This window comes from Protopterus annectens, chromosome 5.part0 (genome assembly GCF_019279795.1).
Source record: "Protopterus annectens isolate FY-2018-M chromosome 5.part0, PAN1.0, whole genome shotgun sequence".
Classification (NCBI taxonomy): domain Eukaryota; kingdom Metazoa; phylum Chordata; order Ceratodontiformes; family Protopteridae; genus Protopterus; species Protopterus annectens.
Window position 1 is genome coordinate 1,490,985,805 of NC_056735.1, and position 26,633 is coordinate 1,491,012,437.

A 26,633-nucleotide genomic window follows, 5' to 3' on the forward strand; every position below is an offset into this window, starting at 1 on the left:
ACAAAATGGGCATAATTTTTAAGTGGCAGAGACTGAGAAGACAGACAGGGATGCATGCGTAAATGAGAACATGCGTTGGAAACTAATAAATATGTCACAAGAAAGGGATTACCAGCATCTTTAGTGTTAGCACCAAAGATGAATGAAGCAGACAGAGAAGAAGTTATGCAGGGGTAGATAACACAACAATCACACCAAGAAGGAAGGAAATGTGTGTAACATTTAATGATCTAACATATGTGACCCAGAGTCTCACCAAAAACAATCAAAAAACAACAAGAAGGGGCTTAGTGCGGGGCAAATATAACTGACAGTAATTTGAAAGACTATAAATATGACTTGAAAATTAAAAGTGATGAGAATAACTATATATAAGTAATCCAATATCCTTACATTTCAACAATGAAATAAGAACATTGTTTATAAGTGGCCTGAAATTTGTTCCCATGGACTTTGAAATTAATGTAGTTAGATTTATAAGTAAACTGCATTTATAAGTATTTTTTTGCTGGTAAGTCAAGACAATTTTATGCGTGAAAATAAGTACAGCTGATGATTCATATACTTTAATGGAAATGTCTGATTATGATTTCTAAGTGAAAACTAATGACAAAACTGAAGTGAGTGCCACATGGAGACGGATATACATGCAAACAAAATTTGATTGCGCAACAAAAAAGTAATGTTGTTCCAACATTTTCTAATCAGACAATCGGTGAGTTTCACCAAGTAGCACTGAAAGAAATATTAACAAACTTTATCAAAAGTACAAATGGAAGAAACAATACAATTTACAAAAAAAGAGAGAACAGGATGCTTTAAAAAGTTACAGAACGTATTGGTTATACTTATAAAACAGGTGGGTAAGGGCTCTAATGTTACGACTGGCAATACAAAAGGCTATGTTCAACAGAGAAGCATTTAAATATTAAAAAAATAAACCCATCTAGGAGTTCCAAGATGGAACTAGAACAGCTATTATTAAATGGTCTAAGATTTTATTTCATTAAGAAACAACAAATGAATTATTTAAAGGTAAAGAATTCAAATTCTTGTGTTTTACACATTACTTTAGATACAAACAGATATCACGTGCCGGGGTGACCTACAAAGGTGGGGCTTGGTAGAGTTTTGGAACCATTAAGACAAGCTATTAGCAGGGTTTTGTATTTTTATTTGACCAAACTGGAATAATTTATTTTGGATAGCTGAGATCCAATAAAGAAACAGAAAGGGTTAATTTGGCAAGAAGATCAAACTGGCTATGTTATGACATGAAAAATCTTTATGGTACTTTCAGACATATGTATGGGTTAGGAGCAATATTTACATTCATGGGAAATAACTCAAAGAATGCTTGTGTTAAGGAGCTAACTGACTTGACATTGACATAAGTATTTTACATTTGGAGAAAACTATTTTTTTTTTACAAATAAAGGTTGCATGCAATGGGGGACAAGATTTGCCTCATCACATGGAAATGTACTCATGGGCAAATTTGAGAGGGAATACGTATATCTGCATAACTTGGAGGATTTAAGAATAATGAAATATTTTCATTTTATACATGGGTTAATGTTTGTAATACAAGCTTCAGATGAAAAAAACTAAGGAATATACAGAGAGTGCAATAAAATAAGTATGGATTACAATTTACATGTCAGGTCAGTAAGAAATAAATGAATTTTCTGGATGTGAAATGAAGTGTGGATGAAAAAACTGAATATAAACACAGGTCTGTAGAAGAGAGAGAAAGCTTCGACAAATGAATGAAGAAATGGGTTCATAAGTTAGCACTAGGCTAAGTGCCCTTATGGGCCATTTTAAGCCTAGCTAATTAGCCCTTGTGAGAATCAAACCCTGCACATTGTGTTTTTAAGGTACGCACCTTAACCATTATGCCACCCCTCCAATCTTTGGATTCATTTCCATATGAACAGATGCGTAGAGCTGAATGCTTATGTTCAAAGTTTCAGCATTTTAAGGAAGAAATCTTATACATAATGCATAAACTGCAGGGTTCGATTCTCACATGGGGTAATTGGATAGGTGTAAAATGACAGACAAGTGTAGTTAGCCTAGTATTAATCTATGAAACTATGAACTGTATAATATAGGACATTTCAAACAAACGGCTGATAGATTCAGCTTAAAAATCTGCTTGGGAGAAAACAGTGGAAACATATACAATATAAACTAAAAGAGAACAGGTGTGTACAATAACAATGCAACTCCAGTTTGTCTATTTACTTATAGGGCAAGATTTCAAAAGAGTTACTCTTACTGTAGGTGACTTACTTCAGTGTAAGGCCTATTAATAAACAGGTTTATGCCAGGAGCCAGATTCCAAAAGACCTGCTGTCAGCCCACTCTTAGTCTAAGTGGTCACTTACACTGAGAGCAAGTGTTTTGGAACAGGAATCATAGTGCCCACACATCACAATTGGTAAAGGTTATAAAACATATAGGCATACGCTACTGACTGATGATTTATTGGCAAATAGACTTCCAGAATCTCCACCCTTTGGACTGCAGAAATATTAGATTAATAAGGATAAAATTGTACAGAGCAACTCTGTTATAAAAAGTGTTGAGGAGAATGTTTTACGTACAGGGAACTAATAAAAAGTGTTGAGGAGAATGTTTTACGTACAGGGAACTTTAGTTGTAGAAATTGTGGGGCCTGCTCTTATTTACAGCAAGAGGGTATGACCATAATGAATGATATCAACTTTACTGTTCAGTAACATTACATGTTGATCATGAGTAATATACTGTCTTTCTACTTTTTATCCAAAATTTTTAATAGGGAGAAATGAAACGTGTTGTTAAAAAATACTGCAACATGTAAGTGATGCAAATTTTATACAGTATCAGAAGAGTAATGATCAGCTGAAATTTGTAGTCTCATTAAAACACCCACCCCATTTAAGGGAAGAAACAGTGCAGTGGTTATTGCTGAAGTAGAGATATCCGATTTCAAAATATCAGACATACCACCCTTGGGTTTAAATACAGAAATAGATCACCAAGTGTTTTTTTGTAATAGTGTGGCAAATTATACTATTATTTTAAGATGGTGAAGTTTTAGCTAATGTAAGCTAACGTAGCTGTTGATTATTTAATGAAGAACTGTATGTATGAAGCTTCTGTCTGTCTCCTTCAAGGCTGTAAAGCCAAGGCACCGGAGACAGTTAATTTCATTAACATTTGTCTGGATTAAAACATATTTACATATTATGGATGCTTGTTGTGTATTACATACATGGCATATTATACCCTGTGCACTGCACACCAGCTATGCTTCCATGCACTCTCCATGTGGTGGGCTGCACCCCAGAACTCCAATATTAAATATACTAACTCCGAGGTCATGGTAATTTCGAATGAAGAGAATACTTGGCTTTTGTTGGAAATCAAGTATTGCCTCTTCTTCTGAGATAGTGAGACCTCGGAGGTAGTATATTTTTTTTTTTTGGGGGGGGGGTATCTGGGAAGCAGGACACATACCAACATAGACAATCAGGGAAAGAATACACTATGTAGTATTAATATACTTATATACAACTTTCAATTCTTATTTTACAAATTCGACAGAACAAGAAACTCAAATGCGTACCACTCTATCAGCTGACATGTACTTAAATAACATGAAGCTTTTTACATATTCCATTAAATGGGTAAGCCTTAAATATGAAGATTCTAGCAACACACTCTTTTATTCCCTTTATAACACATATTCCTTTTATAACACAACGTAATTCTGAGAAGGTCTAATGCCATGCTGCCCACAACAAAAACTGATTTTGCTTTACATATTTACTGCCTGCTATGCGTGTGTAACATCACCTGGTATTCATTTTACTGCAATGCAGTCTGATTTCAGATTAGCTCATATTTATACAACTTACAACAAAGGGAACTTTACTGTAGAAATTACTCGTCAGAAATACAATTACTTAAATATAACAGATGTGGCCTTAAAATATACAAGTTGACACTAGCCCATGTTTAAGAACATGAAGTAATTTAGCTAGACAAATAGACTGTGAATGCATACCTATGACTTCACTGCAAATCTCCAATACGTGGAAAGCACAATAGATGCACACTGGTTATTAAACTTAGTCAAACTCACAGTTAGATGTAGAAGAAAATGGAAAGTCAGGCATCTGAATACATGCTTTAAGAACTTGCCCAATTAGTATTGTTACATAAGCAGGTGTTAAAACAAAAGAAATGAGACAGGTTAACCAGAGATAAGTGACTTTCAGAGCAATGACTTTCATACCAAAAACATAAATAAAAGGTCTTTATAATATGATCACCTGTATGAAGACTATATTACATTTGATAAACTTTCTCTACCTACTTTGTTTCCCCACATGAACCCTCACTTAAAGTATGCAAGCTCCATTCACAAACAATGTGAGTCATGGAGTAGGGGCTTTGTGCACAGTGGAATGGGATATGAAGCCTTCAGTGATGCCTGAATATTGTTACTCAATGGAGCAAAACTATGCAAGACAACTTGCAAGGTTTTGCTTCACTGTGTAAGGCTAGTATCCTACCCATTAATCCCCTGTGGAAACCAAGCCTCCCTCGCGATCACACACCACTCAACAATCAGGCACTACTGGATTACTGACTGGTCCCAATATGGAGGAATAACAATGTATCACACAATGGTGAGTCCTTGCTAATGTGACAATTCCTCTCCTCCGCTAATACCAACTCTGTTACATGGTAGAGAAATCCCAGCTGCAATTGGAGTTCCTACAATGCAGGCAAACCTGCTGTCTCACACAGACTTGAACCAACCCCACAAAGTGAGGTTGGTGAACTTCTGCCAATGTGAGTTTGCACAGCACCAGTTTCCCTCCATTACCACAGTATGGTTGAAGCCTAGTCCACCATCATACCTATAAACTTCTTTATAAATCTCAGACAGCCATAATGATGGGCCACAATGGAAGTTAGGCAGGTTAGCTATTTACAGCATGCCTTATCAGGTAGATGTTTGCACTTGGAAAACTGTTCCTCTGGTTGCCTTGACTTCTGCTAGCACGGTCTCTGAGAGGGTCTGTATCACAACGTCGAAAGATAAAAAGAGCAAACACTCTTTTATCGAACACTAAAAAACGAAAGCAGTAAATGTTGAATACGTGAAACAGTGATTTTTTTTCCCCAGAGAAAAAGATGGCTGCTCTGCAAAAAAAAAAAAAAAAAAAAATCCAAACACAAAATAAAGTGGGGGGTCTTTGCACCCCCCCACCCGCTAAAATATACCAACTCCGAGATTGCACCACAGTGGAAGAAATGGCAAAGTGCCAAAAATGGCCCAGCAATTCTTTTCCCTGGGAAAAAAAATCCCCCACCATACCCCAAGATTCTCACTATACCTTTCTAAACATACTGGAAAATATTAAGATAGAAACAAACACCCTAATACTGAGTGATTTTAACTACCCTGCCATTAACTGGGAAAACTACTCATGTACCGACACCTTTGCCCAACGGTTCTTGGAATTCATAAATTCCAACGCCCTGGATCAACTAATCCATAGTTCCACCAGGGGCTCCAATATCCTAGACCTGGTCATTACCAACATGGGAAATCGATGCTCCACACCTATGGTCACCCCCTCATTAGTCAGGTCTGACCATAAGCTAATCACCCTTAACATCCACATCCCACCCCAGTAAGGAAACCTCCATAAAAACTTCAACAAAGCCAACTTCATGCTACTCAAGTCAGAAGGTACAAACTTCATGACACCCATGCAGATGGGAACCGAAAGTTTGACTGCTGAGTCCTACACTAAGGCACTGTACGAGCACATCCACTCATGCATGAATCGTGCCATCCCAAATAGAACCAAGATGCTCTCATCCAAAAAAAGGAAGCCAATCTGGTGGTCCCCTGCCATAAACAAACTTTAAAACAAAAGAAAGAAACTGTTGCAGAAAAGAGGAAAATCCCAGGATGCAAAAAACTCCCTTACCAGCCTCAGTAAGAAACTGAGATCCCTCATAAAATCCTCCAAAGCTAGTTACGAAAATAAAATTGCCAAAGATTCCAAAGACAACCACAAGGCATTCTATAACTATGTCAAGAATCTAAATGGCAATGCTCAGATCTGCTCTGAACTAAAACAGAATGGCATTAAATATACTGATCCCAAGGATATTGACAATATCCTGGCAGATTGATTCAGTGTCAACTTCACCCCCCTCTCACCCACTAAATGGCTCATCTCAATACCGGAAGATTGCCAAATTCCAGTAATAACGGCCACACAGGTAAAAAAAAAAAACACTCTCCAAAGCTAAGAATACAGCATCCATGAGAATTATGACATCACGGGCTGTGTAGTACATGAACTACAATATGAACTGGCACCTCACCTAAGTGTCATGTTTAATCATAGCTTCAACTCAGGTTTCATGCCCAATGAGTGGCACAGAGCTACAGTTATCCCACTCCACAAGGGGGATCCTCCTTGGATCCTGGAAACTACCGTCCCATCAGTCTGACGAGCCTTATCTGCAAGGCCATGGAGCGTATTATCATGGAACTTATAAACAAAGACATTGGCAACCTTCAAACACTGGACCCCACCCAGTTTGGGTTCGTGAAGGGCCGATCTTGTCTTCTGAACCTGATTGACTTCTTCGAATCAGTCTCCAGAGCCATGGACAAGGGTAAGGTGGTCCACACAGCCTATCTAGACCTTGCCAAGGCCTTTGACACCATCCTCCACTCTGGAATCATAGATAAACTTACTAAGCTGGGCATTAATCCCTACGTCACCCAACAGGTTGCTAACTGGCTTACTGATAGAACCCACACTGTAAAAGTAGCCGACTCCAAATCCAGCTCCAGACAAGTGACAAGTGGAGTACCTCAGGGTTCAGTCCTGGGATCGCTCTTGTTTGACATCTACTTCTCTGAAGTACAGGCTAACACTAAGGGACTCTGGCTAACAAAGTTCACAGATGACTGCAAACTGGGAGCCATTATTGAATCCCCAAATGATGTGGATACTCTACAAAAGGGCCTTACAAAAACAGATGCTTGGTGCCAGAGCCATGGGCTCAAGCTCAATGCCAAGAAATGTATAGTTATCCCCTCTGGGAAAAAACATGTACCCGTGAATTACCACATAGGTGGCAGTACACTAAACACCGAAAGTGTGATAAGAGACTTAGGGACACAGGTGGACAGTGGTCTCAACTTTGATAACCACATTGCCACAACAGTCAGGAAATCCTTCTATGTGGCACACCTCATCACTAAGGGCTTTTCATCCAGAAAAAAAGAGGTCATTGTTCCACTGTACTCATCCCTCATTAGACCCATTATAGAATACAACACCCTGTTTGGTATGTACCTCTCAATTTATCTGCAACAACTGGAAAGGCCGCAGAAATACCTCACTAAAAGAATCACAGGCCTAAAGCAGATGCCCTATGCTGACCACCTTAAAAAACTCAAGGTATACTCTGTCGCATATCGTCTACTCAGAGGCAATCTCTGCTTAACATACAAGGCCATGTCAAACCCAGAGCTGTTGGACATGCTACACTTAAAGAAATCCCAATCCCTCAGAGCCACACGCTCCAGGGATCTAAACCTTGTCATCACAATAAACAAAACATGCTGGAGGGATAGGTTCCTGACCCAGAGACTCCTCAGACTCTGGAATAGATTGCCCATACATGTCAAGCAGAGTGCCTCTTTGGCCCACTTCAAAAGGAACCTTGACGACTGGATGGGAGAAAGGAAATTCACCCCGCCCTGCTAGACAGGGGTCCAGGGAAGTAAATAGTGTGGGAAGAAATAGCCAGGAAATTGTTATGGCTAGGCTTGTATAGGCCCTAGGGCTGATAGCCTAGTACCAACCTATGAACCTAGAGAAGCAGAATCTGCGGGCTCAAAAGGAGCCAGAGTTAGCTTCTCTAGGACATAATTAAGGTTCCAAAGAGTTGGAATTGGTTTCCTGGGAGGCTTAATATGTATGACACTTTTAAGGAAAAATTTAACCTCCAATCTGAAAGCTAAAGAGGTGATTATGGCAGACAAGCAGAAATAGCAGAACAATGGATTTTCGCTGAGGAGTATGATAAGCCACTTTTGAGTAGTTCACACAGGTGAGAGAGTACTACTGGAATGTCCACAGAAAATGGCTCTAGACTTCTTTGAAAACACCAGATAGAAAATCTTCTCCATTTGGAAATGTAAGATTTTCTAGTATTGGGTTTCCTGGCCTCCTGCAAAACCCCAAGCATGTCTTGTGAGTAAAGGTGCCTGAAAGGGATCAGAAGTTGATCATATACAAGGTCAGTTGTAATGATGACAGATGTAGATGAAGCAGGGATCCCTTGTCCTGTGTGAGCAGATCCAACTGGTGAAACATCTTGTGGTGATGGCCCTTGGCTAGTTGCAGAAGGGGGAACCAATGCTGTCTTGGCCAAAAGGGAGTTACCAACAAGATTCTCTGTTTGTCTTGCTGAATTTTCAGAAAGACTTTCTGAATGAGAGGGAAGGGGGGAACACATAAAGGGAAGTAAATAGTGTGGGAAAAAATAGCCAGGGAATTGTTATGGCTAGGCTTGTATAGGCCCTAGGGCCGATAGCCTAGTACCAATCTATGAACCTATGAATAAAGAAACATCCCCTTCCAAGCAAAAGAAAGGGCGTTCACCTTCCAAGCCAGAGGATGTTGGACCCTGGCACAAAGTAGAGGAATTTATCTGTTTTGAGGGGAGACAAAGAGGTCCAAATGTGTAGTACCCCACCGGTTAACCAGATCCAGGAACACATCCCCATAAAGCATCCATTTGTTTGTGTGTGGCATGGACCTGCTTAATATGCCTGCCACAGAATTTTGAGCAAAGGGTAAGTAAACAGCCTGAAGAGTAACCTTGTACTGAATTGCCAATTTCCATGCTTTTATAGCTAACCTGCATAGAAGGTAAAATTTGGTGCCCCCCCCCCCGCTTGTTTATGTACCACAGGAGAGTGGTGTCATCTGTAAAAATCTTTAGATCTCCTGGTAGAAACAGAGGATGACAAGTCTGCAAAGCTACAGCTGAGCCCTCATTTCTCTGCTGTCGATGTGCTCTCTCTTCTGAGACAGACATCAGAGACCCTGAACATTCCTGGAAGCAAAGGTTGCCCCCCAGCCTGTGTCTGAATAGTCTGTGAAAAGCTGTTGAGAAGGCTGATGTAAATGGAGAGGAAGGCCTGGATTCAGAGAAAGCTGCTGAGTCCACCATAGGGGCTCTGTTTTTCAGCAGGGAAGTAGAGGAATCATAATGTCTAATGTGTGAGCATGCTGGGACCAGGTTGTCTTTAGAAACCTGTGAAGTTTTGCAAAGGGCAACATGTGAATCATGGAAGCCATGAATCCAAGAAGTCTTAGGAATTTCCTGGCTGAGATAAAAGGAAGAGTCAGAAGGGTCTCCATGAAGGTAGTGAGAGAGTGAACCTTGCCTGCTGGGAGAAACACCATCATCAAGTCTGTCCTGAACCTGCACCCCGAGAAGATGTGATCCTATGATGAAGTCAAAATGGATTTTTTTATTGTGAACCCTAGGTGTTGAAGGAGATGAATGGTCTTCTCTAGGTTTTGAGGCAAGTGACCTGAACTGTTGGGTAGGAAAAGAGGATTGTCCAGAAAAGGATAAACCTGAATCCCCTGGACCCTCATGAAGGCAATGACAGGGGCCAAGAACTTTGTGAATACCCTTGGGGCAGTGAAAAGACCAAAATGCAAGGCAGGGAATTGAAAGTGCAAAGAACCCACTGAGAAATGTAAAAATGTCCTGTACTGAGGATGGATGGGGATATGTAGATTAGCATCTTTGAGGTCCAAGGAAGCCATGAAGGACTGAGGAGAAATCAGGGGAAAGAGTGTCTGAAGGGACAGCATCTGGAAAGAAGGCACTTCCAGAAAGGTATTTAAGTGGGAGAGGTCTAGAATTGGTCTCCAAGGGCCATCCTTTCTTGGAAACAAAAACATACTTGAGTAAAAACCCTTGCTTCTCTGATCCATAGCTACACTTTGAATAGTGCCTTAAGACATCAGCTGAGATAGGAGCTGTGGAAACAGTTGCAACTAACTGGAAGAGGACTGCAGAATCCCCATGAAAGGAGGTAGACTCCTCCAAGTCATAAAGTAACCTTTTTGGATGATGGGCAGATCCCTGGCATCCTGAGTGATCTTTGCCCAGGCTGAAAAAGTAAGCGAGAGGTAAAGAGAAAGAGGTGTATGACTTGGAAGGGTGAGCTGGTTGTCACAAAGAACTGGACCTGGCCAGAAAGGACTGCTGTGTAGAGGTGACTGAAGAAGTAGTTTTCAACTGAGGGGGGTCTCCTAATAGATTTCTTAGATCTACAAGCAGAGCCAGAAGAAGAATGAGCAGGTCTCCTAAAAAAGGCGGTTCTAACAGGGAAGTTTCTATGAATTTTGGAACCGGTGAAACAAACAGGTGTTTCAGGTCTTGAAGCGCCTTCCCTTTTTCTTGCAGAATCTTAAATAATTCTGCAGCTACCAAACCAAAGAGGGCAGACTTGTTTTTCTTAGCAGGGGTCCTGGTGAGAGTAGGGATCTGAAAGCTGTCAGAGTGTGCTGAACAGCTAGCATCTCTTTTTGGTTTATGTATAGATGAATTTGACTTTGGCTCCAATGGGCCTAAATGCACTTGTCGTCCAGATGTGCCCTCAGGCATAGTCTGATGTGTTTGTGGTTAGGGTTTGGGTGGTGTGCGGTTGCGTAAAGGGAAGTTCCTTGTTGTGGTTACATGCTGCTGCCCACCAAAGAAACTCTGTCCTTAGACACGGTATGATAGGTATGATGCTTTCCAGGTCCTGAGAATGTTGTCACCAATAGTGCTATAGGTGGTAGAATATATATTTCAATATTGGGATGTATCACAGTTTCATATTTGAATGTTTACACTGATTATGTACATATATGGACGGTTTTATTTTATGGTTACACTGTGCCTTTAAATGGAGCCAAAGAATTGGCGCCAAAAATGTTATTTAAATGGTAACAGTTCATTTTAAAATAATAGTTCTGAAGAAGCCAGTGTTTAATGGGTGAAAGCGCTTAACTTAAAATTGTTTGTGTTTCATTAAATCTTTGGATTGCTTTTATTCTGGCTCGCTGGTATCGATTTTTTGATAACTGGTTGATTTTTGTTTGGCATCCCAAGACTGTATAGCATTCTGACAAGCTCTGTTTTTGCTCATCATTGTTCCATTATATTCAGAAACCTCAGTGCCATGGGACTCTTGGTCAGTTAAAGCTTCTGGGGACAGGTCTCGTTTTCTCTTTGCAGGGGAAGGCTGACTTCTTCTAATCAGCATGATCAGGTCTTTTGCCATTTTAAGCATTTGAGATTGTGGCAAGGAAGCAGGTGCTTGAGATTGGGTAGTCTTTTTTAGGCGTAGCTCGTACTCTTGGCCTTAAAAACTCAGTAGTTTTAGACAGAACTGAAGACGTGAAAGAAGTTGTCGGTTTGTGTCGAATATCGTTAATGCGAAGAACTTTCTCAGAAGCCGGCTCTGGACCCATCCAAGGTAGAGACATCCGCAAGTTCAATAGTCAAAGAAGAGTCTCGAGGCATACCGGACTCCAAACTGGTCTTGGTAACAGCCTGTGAATTCATCGAAGCGGGCATCAGGGGCTGCAAAAGTGCCTCACTGAGTACCGGCGAACTGGCGGCTAGCTTAACGGAAGCATCAACAGCTGTTTTGGACCTGTGCGGGCCTGTCTCTGTCTTTATCCTTATGTTTTTTCAGAAGATCGGTAGTCAGATGGCTTGCTGAAGCCATTTTGGAATATGGAGATCGAGAGCGAAAGTATTTAGCAACAATAAGGGCCCGACGACGAATAGTTTGGGCATTGAACAAAGCACAAAACCGAGAGCGAGGAACGTCGTGGTCTGGGCCTAAACAGTAAGAATGGAAATCTCTGTGTGGCATTTGCTTTCCACAGGCGAGACAATTGTTAACTTTTTTTGACATTGGTTAGAGCAAGAAAAAAGGATCCCCAACGGGGTACTTAGCTTTAGAATACTTCAGAATGATTCAATTCGGAAACGAAAACTCAGGTAGTGGCTGACCGGCACTCGTGCAAATAGCTTCTGCTTCGGGCTCCTCGGCAAGAAAGACTGATGTAAGGGTGTCGGCTGCCTGTTTTTATACCCCTGATGACCTGAAGTCAGTCCTGGAGTGATAGCAACCAACCCAGAAATACTAAGTCTCTGGTATTCGGGCCGACTGAGGGCTACCTGCAGGCAGATAACCCAAGTGTGATGACTGCAACAGTGAAACACGAAGTACATCCTCCATTTGTAGAAGGTCATAATACCGCTTTTATTCATCAGAAATCTGGGAACAATCCCATTTGAAGAACTCCTTCATTTTATTAATAGTTTCCCCAAAATAAATTTCTTCAATAGGGGAAAACCCTCCATTAGATTCTTCCTCAGGGGATGCGTATTCCAGAGGAGAAGCAATTTGGATGGACTATGCAAGAGAATCATCATCAAAGGAAGAATCTTCAGAATCAGAGAAAGAACCCAAGACCAAGCAGCCTGTACAGGAGAGGAAGTGAAAGAAGGCAGAAGGCGAGAGGAAGAAGGTTTCAAGGCCATCAATGCCTTAATAAGACACTGGCAAAAGACATCCCAATCAGACTGAGGAGTAAAAGGGATGTTGGGATGTTTAGTCTTTTGTTTCTTCTTTGCATGTCTTTCTGTGTGATGGAACAAGAAAGAAGAACCTGATGTAGGCATAACATCTGGTGTAGTCAAGGAGGAATCCCTATTCGCACCAGTAGGAACATCACTGGAGTCCTCCAGCATAACAAGCTGTGGTTCCCCCATGTCAACCAAAATGGATGTCTGCATTGCATTGGATATGCTGGGATCTGATCCGTTGGTGGCTTCTACTGAGATACCTACCGAAGAAGCAGATCAGACCTCTGACTGAACCACTGAGTATTCACTGACCACAAAGGTTACGTCAGAGGTAAAAGGCACAGCCAAAGAGATTTCAGGTTTTTGCTGGCTCACCTTCTTCTTCAAACTCACTTCAGCCGAAGGGCATCCAGAACCGTCCAGAACGTCTTTAGCCAGACATTTAAGCCACTAACTTTCAAGATAAAGATTTAGAGCTGAAAGTCAGCTATGCAAAGTCTTAGGCACAAAGGCCTGACAAATGGAGCAGGATCAGTAGTTGTGACTAGGCCCTAAACAGTAAAGACAGAGGTTGTGGCTATCTTTATGTGGAATCAACCTTCCACACTTACACTTGCCCTTCCTGGATGACATGAAACAAAAGCAAATGGCAGTAGCAAGAAAATAAATCCCCAACGGGGGACTTATCTGAAGCTGGCAGTAACCCACGAAATCTGACTGTAGACCATATGTAGGAGTCAACCTTTTGAGGATGGTACCTATGGACATCCTTTTACGGATGACATCAGAGCATACTTGTGACATCCCATGTATTTGCAGTGGCTAAAAGCTTTTGTATACTGGTCAGATGGTAGGTCGTAAGGTGGAAGACAACTCATACGTAAAGAATACTGCAACATTGAATATAAGGACATTTGTATTTATAAATATCCAGCTGGAATGAAGGAGGGTTCAGTGATGCACTGAGACCTAGTAGACCTGTTTGACTAGCTGGGATGTGAATTGATGAAGATCACCTTACATGATAACAAGAGGAAGCTGCACACCCTTGATGGTGGGATTAAAAGTTTAAATGACAGTATCACCAGTGACTTCATTTTTTCATCTTATTTGCTGAATTGTAATGAACCTTTTAGTAAGATTGACAAAGTGATACAACAAGACCACTACAGGAAACAAAAATAATTGTTGAGGGATGCATGAGAATATGCTGAGAGACATGCATACCCTAGGCCTCCTGTATGTGTATCTTCCATTTTGCAATATTGGAACATCAATGATTATTTTGATAGAGGATCTTTAGTTAATGTTGGTGGTTCTGAGGTGCAAGATGTGAATGGTGACTCCAACTTTTTAGAGATGTCCCTCCTTAGAATGTTTGAGAGGTTAGCCAACTCAGGGAATCAGTCCCATTACCTACTCCTGTAGTATCCGAAGGCCTAGTTGGTTCCTCGTGGGAGTCTGTTTCAGGAAGCGGTTCTGTAATGGCCGATGACAGGGGCTGCGAAAGCGCCTCACTGACGACGGCCGAACCGGCAGCTGGCTCTGATTGTAAAATGTCATCTGATTTGGACCTCGGAGGCCTACCCTTATCCTTGCGTCTTTTATGAACTCCGGTAGTCAGAAGTGTGTCCGAAGACGTGTTGTAATTAAACCGCCTCCCAAAGTTATGAAAGGCAAAATCGTATCTCTTTTTGATAGTACGTTGATTAAATCTATCACAAAACCGACAACTAGCTACATCGTGGTCAGGGCCTAGGCAAGGAATACAGTAAGAGTGAAAATCCTTATGATGTATTTGCTTCCCACATGAAATACCATTATTAACTTTTTCTGACATCGGTCTGGAGCAAGAAAAAAGATTCCCCAATGGGGTACTTAGCTTTGAAAAGAAGAATGTCTTCGGAATGAAGCACCAAAAATAGCAGGAGTCAGCCGACCAGCACTTGCGAACTGCTTCCACCATGCGGCAAGAAAGACTGGGGAACATGGCGTCGGCTGTAAGCTTTGTACCCCTAGCGCACTGACGTCAGGGAGGGTGAGTACACAGCTGATGCCGGATCCAGACTTTGGGATTCTGGCCGACCAAGGACTGCCTGCCGGCAGGAAGAACCCTACAGTGATGACTGCAACAGTGAAACACGATGAACATCATGAACAGGAGGAAGAAGTGTGTTTGAGGATGCGGGATTGATTGGCGTTTTAAGATTTTTCATATCAGTAACCTTGAGTTGGTTGATGGACATTTTGCAGTGTTGAGAAAAGGTTTTACATTTGTTCCTGACTTTAACACTGACATTTCATGGTTATTAATCCAGTTGAAACTATTTAAAGTTATATTTTGGTGACAAAATTAATTTAATAACTGGAGTGATAGATTGAGTGGCCCTATTATAAAAAGAAGTATTTTATTGTCCCCTAGTGTTAATATTTTTGAGAAAATATGTGAACCCGATTTTAGATTTATTGCCAAAGGGAAGGATGTTACTCCTGACAACCTCTCCATTGATAAGACATGTTTGCTAAATGATTTGATTGACAATAAAAGTGCTAGAGTAATGAAGCCTGATAAAGGTGAAGGGGGTTGTCATTATGAACTTTACTGATTATTATATTAAGATGCTTGACATTCAAAACAATGTTACAATTTATGAGAGGGTTTTGAGGACTAAAATTAATATAGTGTATGTCAGAACTAATTATTTTTTTTTACTCAACTCGGTCAGCCAATGTAGTATTTCACAACAACAATTTGATTTTTTTAATGGTTGACAATCTTGTGGCTCCTTCCATCTTTGGCATACCCAAAATAAATAAGAATGAATGACCCCCCCCCTCTTAAGGGCCACAGTAGTAGTGGAACAAGGTTCTAAGAGCATGCCATTGGCAGCTTATATTGATATTCAATGTAAAAAAGCACTTAATAGGAAGGAATATATTTTGTGTGACTCATCATTTATTACAAGATCTTAAGGAATATTCAAGCTTGTGATGAGATGATATTAGTTGCTACAGACATTGTTAACTTGTTTTCAGTTATCCCATATGAACTAGGATTAGATTATTTTTCAATGATTTTGACTGATGACCCATCTTTTACCAATACAGAAGTTAAGAAATTGGTGGATCTACAAGATGTTGTTTCACAGAACAATATTATGTTTTTGAAGTGAATATTTTTGGCAGATCTCAGGTGTAGCAATGATAGCAAAATGTGCTTCTTTTGCATGCCAACCTAGTCCTGGCCAAATGAGAAAAATATTGTGTATCTGCTTCACCTTTTTTGAAATTATTACTTTTTTACTTTAGGTTCCTTGATGACATATTTATATAGTGCAAGGGGAGCTGAGAGTGTTTAGAAGACTGTTTCATTTATATGAACAATACCACCCAAGTGGGACACCAAAACAATTGGATTATTTAGACATTATGTTGGTTAAAAAGAGGAACAAAAGGGTGCATGAATCAACTATTTTTCAGAAAAGTACTTATTCAAACTACTTTTTTGGCATTTTAAATGTTGTCACTTTTTTCAGAAGAAGGGGATTGTTAAGGGGCAGATGGTCCATTTGTCAAGGATGATTAGCAAAGAAAGATTATTTCTCATTGAATAAGATGAGTTGACAGAAATCTTTAAGGTTACCTTTTAGGGCTAATGGAAGAAACTACGCCCTACTTTAAGACAGCATGCAGACTCTATTGATGTGAATTCACAGAAAAATAAAGCTTGTAAGCATGATGGGAAAATGGGCACAATGCTTATTCCATACACCAGTACAACTTCAAATTTTGTGAATGTATTGAGTCAAAACTGGGCTCTAATTTTCACCCAGAATACGAAGCTTAGATTGGAGAATTCTCTCTTCATTTCTCATTGTGGAGGTAAAAATATTAAGGATCTGCTAGACAGCATTGGTGTTCAATCTCGCAAGGTAGTTAAATCAGTAATGCAGAAAAGTGGCATGCGTAAGCTCTGTAAATTCATAAATGATGGACCATATGTGGTTGTTAAAGGTTTTGACAGATACATGGACTGTCCAGGATGATGTAATTATATTACTGTGGGTGTGGTATATTTGGCCACCTGTACTGCATGTCCTGCTTTTTATGTGAGTAAAACCTCTAGGAGGTGGAGAGATCTATTTATGTGTGCATGTGTATGAAATTAAGAGTAGAAAAGCTTCTAATGCCCTATGTAAACATTTGACTTAATGTGGGAATTTAAAAAAAATGTTCTTTATAACTGATAAGGCAGTCAAGGATTATTGAGAGATTGATTTTGATAAGTTAAAATATAAAGAATTAATTTGGCAGCCGAAATTGAATGCTGCTAGTGAACCGGGTATTTAATGATTCAGTTTCTACTTGTAGTGTGTTAAACCACAAGCTAAGTTGGAAAGTTAGCTGTGTATTAATTACTATTTCTATTTTCAGTTATTAATTATTTTTATTCATCTTTTTGTGTACATGACAATATGATTTTAACTGTATTTACAAATGGCGGAGTGTTATTTGTTTTGCTAATGGTTTCAATTCACTTTTGATTAATTAATTAATTATTCATGAGGGACAGCTACTGATAGGTAGCTTAAAACTATTTAATTCTTCATTTTCAAATGTTGCATTAACTATGATGAAACCCTATTGAATTGTTATGGGTAAAAACACTAGGTTGGTTGACATTTTTAGTGTGGTCAATAAAAATTTTAACCTGTTTGTTCACTCCAACTGTGCTGGTTTGTTATTTCTGTTTTTGCTTCCGTTAGTGATTTAGATGAACCATAGGATCAGCTGAACAAATGCAGGAAGTGGAGGAGCCCCTGCCCACCTTACTCATGTGTGCTAACCCTAACCCTACTCCTTCTCCTAATCTTAACCTTACACATTACATTGCTAAAAACTCCTTCCCTAACAGTATCACTACACAAGACAAAAGGAAACCGCAGACAGCACAAAACATACACAACACTAACTCTATCCCATTACCTAACCCTTACTCTGACTCTGACCCACAAACACCTGCACACTTACAATTGTTGTAACACATTCTTGCTCTTCTTCACCACCACTATTTCATTCAAACATTAATTTTCCTGAATATTCCTACATAACTACACCATATAAAACTAAATTCAACAATATGTGATTCACACAAATGAGTACTTACTCGGTGGTATGTTCTCGCTTTTTTACACTCACAAAAATTTTCATCCAATGAGTACTTCACCTCTGTGTGCATGTGTGTCTATCTATATACACACACATTTATATATATATATATATATATATATATATATATATATACACACACACACACACACACACACACACACACACACACACACACACACACACACTTGTTCAGATTAGCCAAGCAAGTAGTTTGTTTGTTCTGGCTGACATTAGTACATGCTCATTAATTCTTCACATTGCCAATTTTTGTTGTCAGAACATGCAGGTAACACTGGAAACACAAGTCAACCAGAAAAATATGGATCAGAACTGTTTCTGATATTTACAAAGGCTACTGTATTTAAAGCTGTATTTTAAAGTTTACATAACATACTATACTGAAAACAAAAGGTACACAGTTACATAAATTGTACATGCAATAACCTGATCCAAAATATGGCATTAACATTTCTTTGGAAAGATCATCTGTAATTTGGCTGTTCATAATTCACATTCTTTCTAACACAGAAGAAAACCATAAAATGAGAGGTTAAGTGGTCAAAAGCAAAAAACTTTTAAAATGTGTACAAAGAGCACTTCGGAAGGCCACCAATGATCTCTTGAGCTGAAAATCTTTTTTATTTCAAAGCAGACACAGGAACGTAACAGAACATACACATGTGTGCATGTTCTCAAAAATTACATTAAAAGCACCAGCAGTCACTCGAAACAAAAGTCCAAGGTGGTTTTTAAAAGTACATGTTTCCTGCTTCCTTGGGCACCTTGGACTTTTGTTATGTGTGTATGTTCTGTTACTTTGCTGTGTGTTCTTTGTACACATTTTAAAAATTCTTTCTAGCACCCTTTCTAAGTGTGTTAGACTCCTAGTAAAATTATGTAATGCCATTTCAATGGAATGTAGTCTACCGTTAAAACAGACAGATAAAATCATATTGTTGGAAACCAAAATTCTTAAGAATAACTGGCCTGTATTTTAATATTTCATTAGCTTAAAATCTTTTTTTTCTTCACAGGTGTTCATTCTTTATCTGCCTTTACGCAGGACTCAAATGACAGTATCACTAAGCCCTGTCACTCCAGGATTTGTCTCCTGTGTTCATCATAAGCAATATGATGGGAGTGAGTACCTTAGCAGGCAATCTGGTATCCATGGTGATACCACCTTCAGATGCCAGCCATCCTTCTTACCGTTTTCATCCCTTGATATTTTGATCTCTACATTCAATGCTATGACACAATGTCTTCAGTAAGGAAGCTGGTCGTATTACCTGGTCAAACCTTCTGTTACTGTATAATGTAGACACTACTCAGAGGCATTTAAGTGAGACAAATTCTGCCTGACACCCTTGAAAGACTACTCTTTAGACAAGCTGAAATACAAAATGTCAGTCCTAATTTTATACTTTCTCTTTGTAAACACATTTTATTCTCTTCTTCCTTTAGTGTTTCTGCCTTGTCAAACTCAACATCTGCAGCCCTTTCACAGGCAAACACAAACATTAATTGTGACGCATGTCATCACTGCTGTCCCCAGAGGACAGTGTGTGACTGGCTGTTGCTAGCATACCTCTTCAACATATTCATGGACTGAAGTCATGTGACCACTGGCATGCTCTGCCCCTGAACCAGAGTGTGAGCAGAGGCCAATGCAGAACTCTTCTGCTATCTTTCAACAGCAGGCTGTGGCATCTCCATCTTCTCTTTTGTTTCTTTGTTATATTAACCAGATATCACTCTGCTGCAGAGAACAACACTCTCCATCCCACAAAGACTACATTTGACCACCTTAACAGGTATGGATTCAGTCTTTGCTATCAGCCAGTATAATTATGACTGCCTCGAGGAAGGAATTCACCACTCAGTCCAATCCACCTCTGTTAGCTCCCCTGTGCTCTTAGCTTGTTCCTGAACTTGTGCCATCATCAGCAGAAATGGAAATCAAACTCTGCATTAACAGGGATGCCTTATTATACTCTACTTACAAAACTGACCCTCACCAACAACACAATATCATTACTGTGAAACATGTTTGGAACTAATCCCATATAGATAACGTCTTCCCCAAATTTAGCTGTGCCTTTTCAACATTAATGTTTTAATCTGACTCGCATAATCTTGAAATAGACCTAACAACTTTCACTTCTTCAGTCGACTTAATCTTAAAAAAATGTATTCACAGTTACTCAACTTGCAGATAGACTGAGTAGCTCTACCAACTGACTCTAGAAGGTGGACGTATGACATCGATGTAGGCTTTTCTTTGACTATTGAAAAAATCCACAAATAGATTCACCATTCAGAATGGTGCAGTGCACTGTAACATACGAGTCTATTTTTCTTTTTTTTTCTGGCTTGGTCATTTTCTCCCCATCATTTCCCTCCTTTGCCCTGTTGATTGCTAGGAGCCACTTAGCCATTGGGGTTTCTAGTTGCCCTAGTTCTCTTCTTACCCTTACAACAGCTTCCCACAGTGTTGGTCTACTTACCTGAGAGAGAATCCCCCTTTGTGTCTGTTATGTCTCCACCATGAGGGTGTACTGTTTGATAAGGCTGCTCATCCTAGAACTTTCTACTGCCTTGTGCTTGGTGTCAGTACTGCTGCAAACGAGGCTATTGCCCTTCTTCCAGGATGGGCAAGCTAGCGCTGGCTACTCATGTTCAATCACCCTTCCCGTTTGGATCCCTCATTGCCCATGTTATTGGTCAATCCTGGGTCATCTGGTTCAACAGACAGGGCTTTATTCCTCTCTGCCATACAACCGGTATAACAGGCACCTACTTTCTCAACAGCTACCCTTTATGCCAACATTTCAAGAGAGTCTTTTTTTTTTTTTTTTACTTTTACAGTCAAGAAATGATGAAGGTATAAAAGACAATAAAACATGTCCTACCTCTGCCACAATCTGGGCCCAGAAAGCCAGGAAAACAATGGCAAGTGCCAGATACACAGTCACCATTGCCATAGCAATTGCTGGGGCAGCCATCGACAGACTCTGTGAAAAAAGAAAAAATGGAATTTGACACGCCCTGAGGACTTAGATTGATATTGATATATCTCAGTTGCTACATCTTCATGTTGCAATATAAATAACATATATCTGTTACTTCTAAAGAGTGCTGTACTTTACTCAGAAAAAATACTTGAGACAGTGGTACTTGGAAAACAGCATCAAGTCTAGATCACTTGAATTGTGCCAAGGGCCCTTGAAATTCTTTTTACATTTTTTAATGTTTACTTTATTACGTAATAATTTGTTTTATGTACAGTATAATATAATGCAACACTTGTAACATTAGTATTCTTTTCTGAAAGTTCCACTTGCACCAACAATGGAGCAGGAATGGCAAGAAATGCAAAACAAAAGAGGGAAAAAAAGAGAAAAATACCCAACAAAATGCAAATCAAAAGAAGAAAAAAACATCTTCATCCAGTCCTAAGATATGCTGCTAACGTCCTTCTGTACTCAGGCAACCATAAAAGAAGATCAAGTTATGAAACAAAATGATGACTCAAAGAATCACATTACTAGTAAAGATAAAAGACAGTAATTGAATCCACAGAACTTGGATTAGTCACTCTTCCCAAAGGACATAAGAAGCTTCTAAGACTTAATTTTGTTGTTGGATGTAGTACCAAACTGCGTTCACTTCTCAGTGCTACCAGCAATTTTGTTTTCCATTTTATATCATGGTGCACAGTGTCTAAGAATTGATTTAATAGAGGTAAAACGACATAAGGGAAAACTAATATTTTCTTTTTATAAGCTTAATAATTGATGAATACCTTAAGCTACAACCTGGAAGAGTAAACAGCCATTTAACCCAAGAAAAGGGTCAGTTATAGTTACAGTTTGTTACAGTTTGTTCCCTCTAAGCTGATACAGCAGGTCAAGGTCACAGAAAGTGCTCTGAATCTGTCAATCCTCAGTGTCCAGTTGGATCTAGGTAAATCTAACAGGATTGTAATATGTGTTACTCCATTGCTCCTAAGATGTGAAGTAGCCAATAAGCCAATAGTTTTATACAAGGTTTCGAGTCATTTGCCATGATTTATGCATTTCAATATATTTATCCAGTATCTCTATACTAGGACTACAGCTTGCTTATGAAATAGTTTACTCTACAAACAGAGCTAATGACTTTGCTAAAACTACCACATAGACATCTAAATGTTCTAATTTCCACTCCTTCTTGTAGAGATGTAGGTGGACAGTAACCAAATGCCCACCTTTCTCACATCACAGTATAGAAATTCAATGACAAAGAAAAATTGCAGATGGTTGTTTGTGGCTGATGAACATTTTTCCCATTTTAACAAGTCATACTAATAGAACTGGCAGTCAACTAACTTTGTAATACAGTATTTGTAGAACTAGCAGATGGCAGCTACTTTCTTTCCTCAGTTGTTAGGATCAAAAGATCCTTCCACTATTATTAATGAGTTTCTATGTATTCTACCCCCAATATTATAACCATCGTCCTGCACCCATTTTCACAGCAGTCCTGAACCTGAAGTATTTATGGCTCCCAAAGAAGGAACACTTAGCTGGCATGGCTATATCAATACATTAGGTTGATACACAAATACTGGTTATAGGGAAGAGGTTCTAGTTCACCACAGAGATGTCCACTCTCATTCTTCTTTTACTAATTCACACTTTTATTAATTCACACAAGTATGTCAGAAACTACGTTTATCTGCCACCTAGCAGTCTCTGACTCCTATCCCATGATTTTATGGGAGCACTTTTTTAAGGTCTCATATAGGGAGGTACCTGAAGGCCCCATCATGGCTAATATGCCCTTTTCTCTGGCAGCATGTAATAAAACACACCCAAAAATATCCATCCATACTGGCTTTGTGGTGTTCCCTTTCAGGTCTGCAGCCTTGGCATCTAATGTGGCATCCATAACAAGACTTCCTTTTATCTTATTGCATCTTATGCCAGATGTAGCCTGTAACTGCTGTACTGTGCCTAGGATTTAGCCCTACTCACCAGGTCCATGACCAGTTTTTCCATCAGCATATTTAAACTTTGCATGTGTTTCACTCTTGCTGCTTTTATGCACTATCCATTGCCATCAGATTTCCAATCTCTGAAATGTTGCAGTGCAAAAACAAAATGGCAGATGCCCTCCAAGACAGTGCCAGTACAATCACTCTTTCCTCTATATATCCAATGTAATTATTTCCATCTCAGTGGAACTTTTTACTGTGATTCTTCATATTTCTATTAATATGTAGTATCTATCACAAAGGCTCTCCTGTAACCCTACCTCTTCAAGTACACCATATTTCAACTTGATATGAAGTAAACTGATATTAAACTTGTTTACTCACCTGATTCACTGACAAGCAATGCACTAGTAAAACAGCAAAACTCTTACTCCTCTAAACCACCCCAAGAGGCCCCAAACTTTGCTGCCTAAATATTCTGAATGGTTTTCACAATTACTTTTTATTTATGTTTGTAAAATGCTTTTCAGCAAGATACATTTAGTGAAAAGCTCAACCTCAGACACTTGCCACAGGGTTGTCAGAAGGTGGAGTTAGTTTTATCAGTTTAAGAGTGTACAAGGTGAAGTTCCCTGCATAGAAGTCTGGGTGACTGCCACTCACACAGAAAAAAAGTGTCAATGATCATCTGATCCATTTATTTGAATGGCTTTAACAATCCCAAGTTTCACTGAAAAGCAATTTGCAGACATAAACAAAAGTAATGTCCTTAACATAGCATTAGCTCTAGATGAGTAGGTCTATCCTCATCTTCAACAGAACTAGAGCCTTCAGATGGCATAGCATCAGAAACTCCCAGGCTACTAGACACTCCCCTTTTACACATAATACTGATGTCTGTTATGCTGCAATGTATTACTAAAGTATGTCACCGTATTTGCAGAAGGGTGTTTACTTTTGTCCCCACCACAAGACTTACTTTTGCCGACACCCTGACTGAGCTCAAGTTATTTTAGAATATCAAACTTGGGTCTGTTTTTTCTTAAAATAAAAACATCTAAGATAGAGACAATGCTTTATTCACTAACAAAAGTGTACTCAGTCCTCCACTACACACTGCGATTCACGTTTTTTAATGTTTATGACATACAGGTACTATAAATTTGTAAGTTAACAAGTCAGCAGTTAAACACAACAGTTTAACTGATTAGAAAATAAAGTTGTTGTGTTAACTTATTCATGTCAAATTAATCAAGTTAATGAAACCTGATAAGGGTGAGGAAAATAGCCATTGTGGACATGGTTGATTATGCAGGAAGAATGTTAACTATACTGAATGATCTCAGTCAATATACCCCTATGTCAAGAAATTAAATTACTGTGCTTTTAGTACTTGGAGGAATTGTTGTTACACCCTCACTTTGCAATTTATTTTTGGTAGAGAGACCTATTATTCCTAGTATTTTTGGCATTCCTAAGGTCCACGTTGATTTGAACATTTTGGTAACCTTGACAGTATGTAGTCATATGTTATTATCTTATTTAGTTGTTGTTGTGTCTTTCGGCTTTTCCCGGTTAGGGCTCGCCACAGCGGAACTCCGGTCTGCTAATGATTGGCAGTAGATTTTTACGTGCCAAGTTGCCGGCCCTGACGCACAACCTTCAACGAAGGTACGCCCATTCATGCATGTCTCCACACAGAAGATGCTCTAGCTGAGAATCGAACAGGACAACGTCTTACTGTGAGGTGACAACGCTACCGCAGCACCACCACCGCAATCAATATATCTTATTTAGTATTGTGTTTTAATATACTATTTTTGAGGAAGTCTATTATATTAAAAGATGAAAGAAAGTGTTCAACAATTTTAACGTGTGGCCAATTCTCATTTTATACCCATTTGTGTTTTTTTTTTTTTTTTTTTGTTATGCTGCATAAAATACATCACAACTAAAAATACTCCAAACCATGTCTGCAGTGAGGTGGGGGAGAGGGATGTTGGGGTACATCAGCAAGGACAGACCTGCTCATTCAGAACTACAATTATAGTAACATCTGGTATGATTAGATCTAGTTGTGTCCAAAGCTTATCCTCCTGCATGGTCACCTTCATGGGAACATATCCCTTATAACTGTGACCCTAAAGGAAGACACACATCTAGAGGGTACATCCCCCGCTTGTAGTATCTTGCAAAAGTTTTCAATGAAGCCCATGCAGCTGCTGCACAAACATCATCTAAGGAGGCATACCTGTCAAACGCTTGTGATCTAGCCACTGCCCATACGCTGAAGGAGCCCCAGACACAGAAGTAACATTTTCATTGTTTTCTTCTAACGGAATTTTATATGACCAGCCAACCACCTGGATAAAGTCACTAAAAAAATTCTAGCCCAAGTTCTTGTTAGGAATGGAGAAAGCTGCTGTGAGTCGTCTCTGAAAAGACTTTAGTCTGTCTAGATAAAATCAGAGCTGCCTGTAGATACCCTAAAATGCAACAAACAGTTGTCCCTGAAAGAACGATTAGGAAAGAATACAGGCAGTTTAACAGACAGATTGAGGTTTATCCCAGTGGGTAGATTAGGCAATGATATTCTGCCCTTACAGAAAATTTAATACAAAAGAATATCTTTAAGAAACTCTTCCAGCAGAATAAATGACCACAGGAAAAACAGCTTTCCAAAATATGTACTTCAACTTTCCTGTAGCAGCTTGTTCAATACAAGGAATACTGAATTTGTGTAAAACAACATTAAAGACCCTGGAAAGGACATTATTCTTGCCAGGAGATCATATAAAAAGTACCTCTAAGAAATGCTTTGGAAACATTCAATGATGCCAGTGATAAGGAGTTAGAACTCCGAAGAAAGTAAGAAATAGTTACTATATGAACCTTAATTGAGGGATTACCCACAATAACACAGTGCACTCTGACCCAAAGTTTGTTTGTTTGTAAAGTAAATAGCTAATATTCTAGCTGAAAAATGTAGTGCAAATTTTACTGCACTCACAGTTATAGCTATTCCATAGATTCCACAATCCAATCCAGCCTCTTAAATTACTATGGAATAAATTCTCTCAGCCCTCTTAAAAGCTGAGAACACCTCATCCATGGGCCATGAGAATATACCAGGTTGCCTGATTATGGGTACCAAATATGTCCTGTATGAACCCATATCTAGCCTCTTTAATCTAGGTTTCTCCTCTGTTTACATTCCCGAAGTCTAGAAAACAGCCACTGTAATGCCACTACAGGGATGGCCAAAGCATGGACCCTGGTAACTATAGAGCAGTTGGTCTCACTAGCTTCATGTGTAGATCTATGGGCCATATTGCCTCAGACCCTATTAATCTGGATATTTAAAAACTAGTAACTCTGGGACATCAACAATTCAGCTGTCAAAGGTAGATACCTCTTTAATTTCATACATTTCTTTTAAAAAGTAACTGAAGCAGTGAATAGCAGTTCTTTACTATTTACAACATATCTGGGCCTGCCAAAGGCCTTTGACATTATTCCCCATAGAGCCATCACTGACAGATTTGTTCATCTGACTATAAATCCTTATGCTGTGCAGTGGATATCTAACTGGCTGTCTGACAGAACCCATGCGTTTAGAGTCGCAGGTGCCACTTTAGAAACAAAAAGCAGAGCCATAGCAGTCAGTTGCAATGCTCTGTGCTAGTCTCTCAGTCTACTGTTGCCTCAACTTTTTAAGTTCAAGAGCAAAAAAGCTCTCTCATACTTGAGGACCCAAAAAATCTGC

The 26,633-nt window shown here is 39.4% G+C and overlaps 1 protein-coding gene across 11 annotated transcripts in view; it reads right to left on the bottom strand.

Annotated features, from left to right (window-relative positions):
• TENM4 (teneurin transmembrane protein 4) overlaps positions 1 to 26,633 on the bottom strand; it is a 4,497,462-nt gene that overhangs the window by 1,125,823 nt on the left and 3,345,006 nt on the right. For all 11 annotated transcript variants that reach the window (XM_044071318.1, XM_044071319.1, XM_044071323.1 and 8 more), the window contains one exon: positions 20,802 to 20,903. In XM_044071318.1, the coding sequence (XP_043927253.1) occupies positions 20,802 to 20,903 (102 nt within the window). The remainder of the gene's footprint in view (positions 1 to 20,801; positions 20,904 to 26,633) is intronic.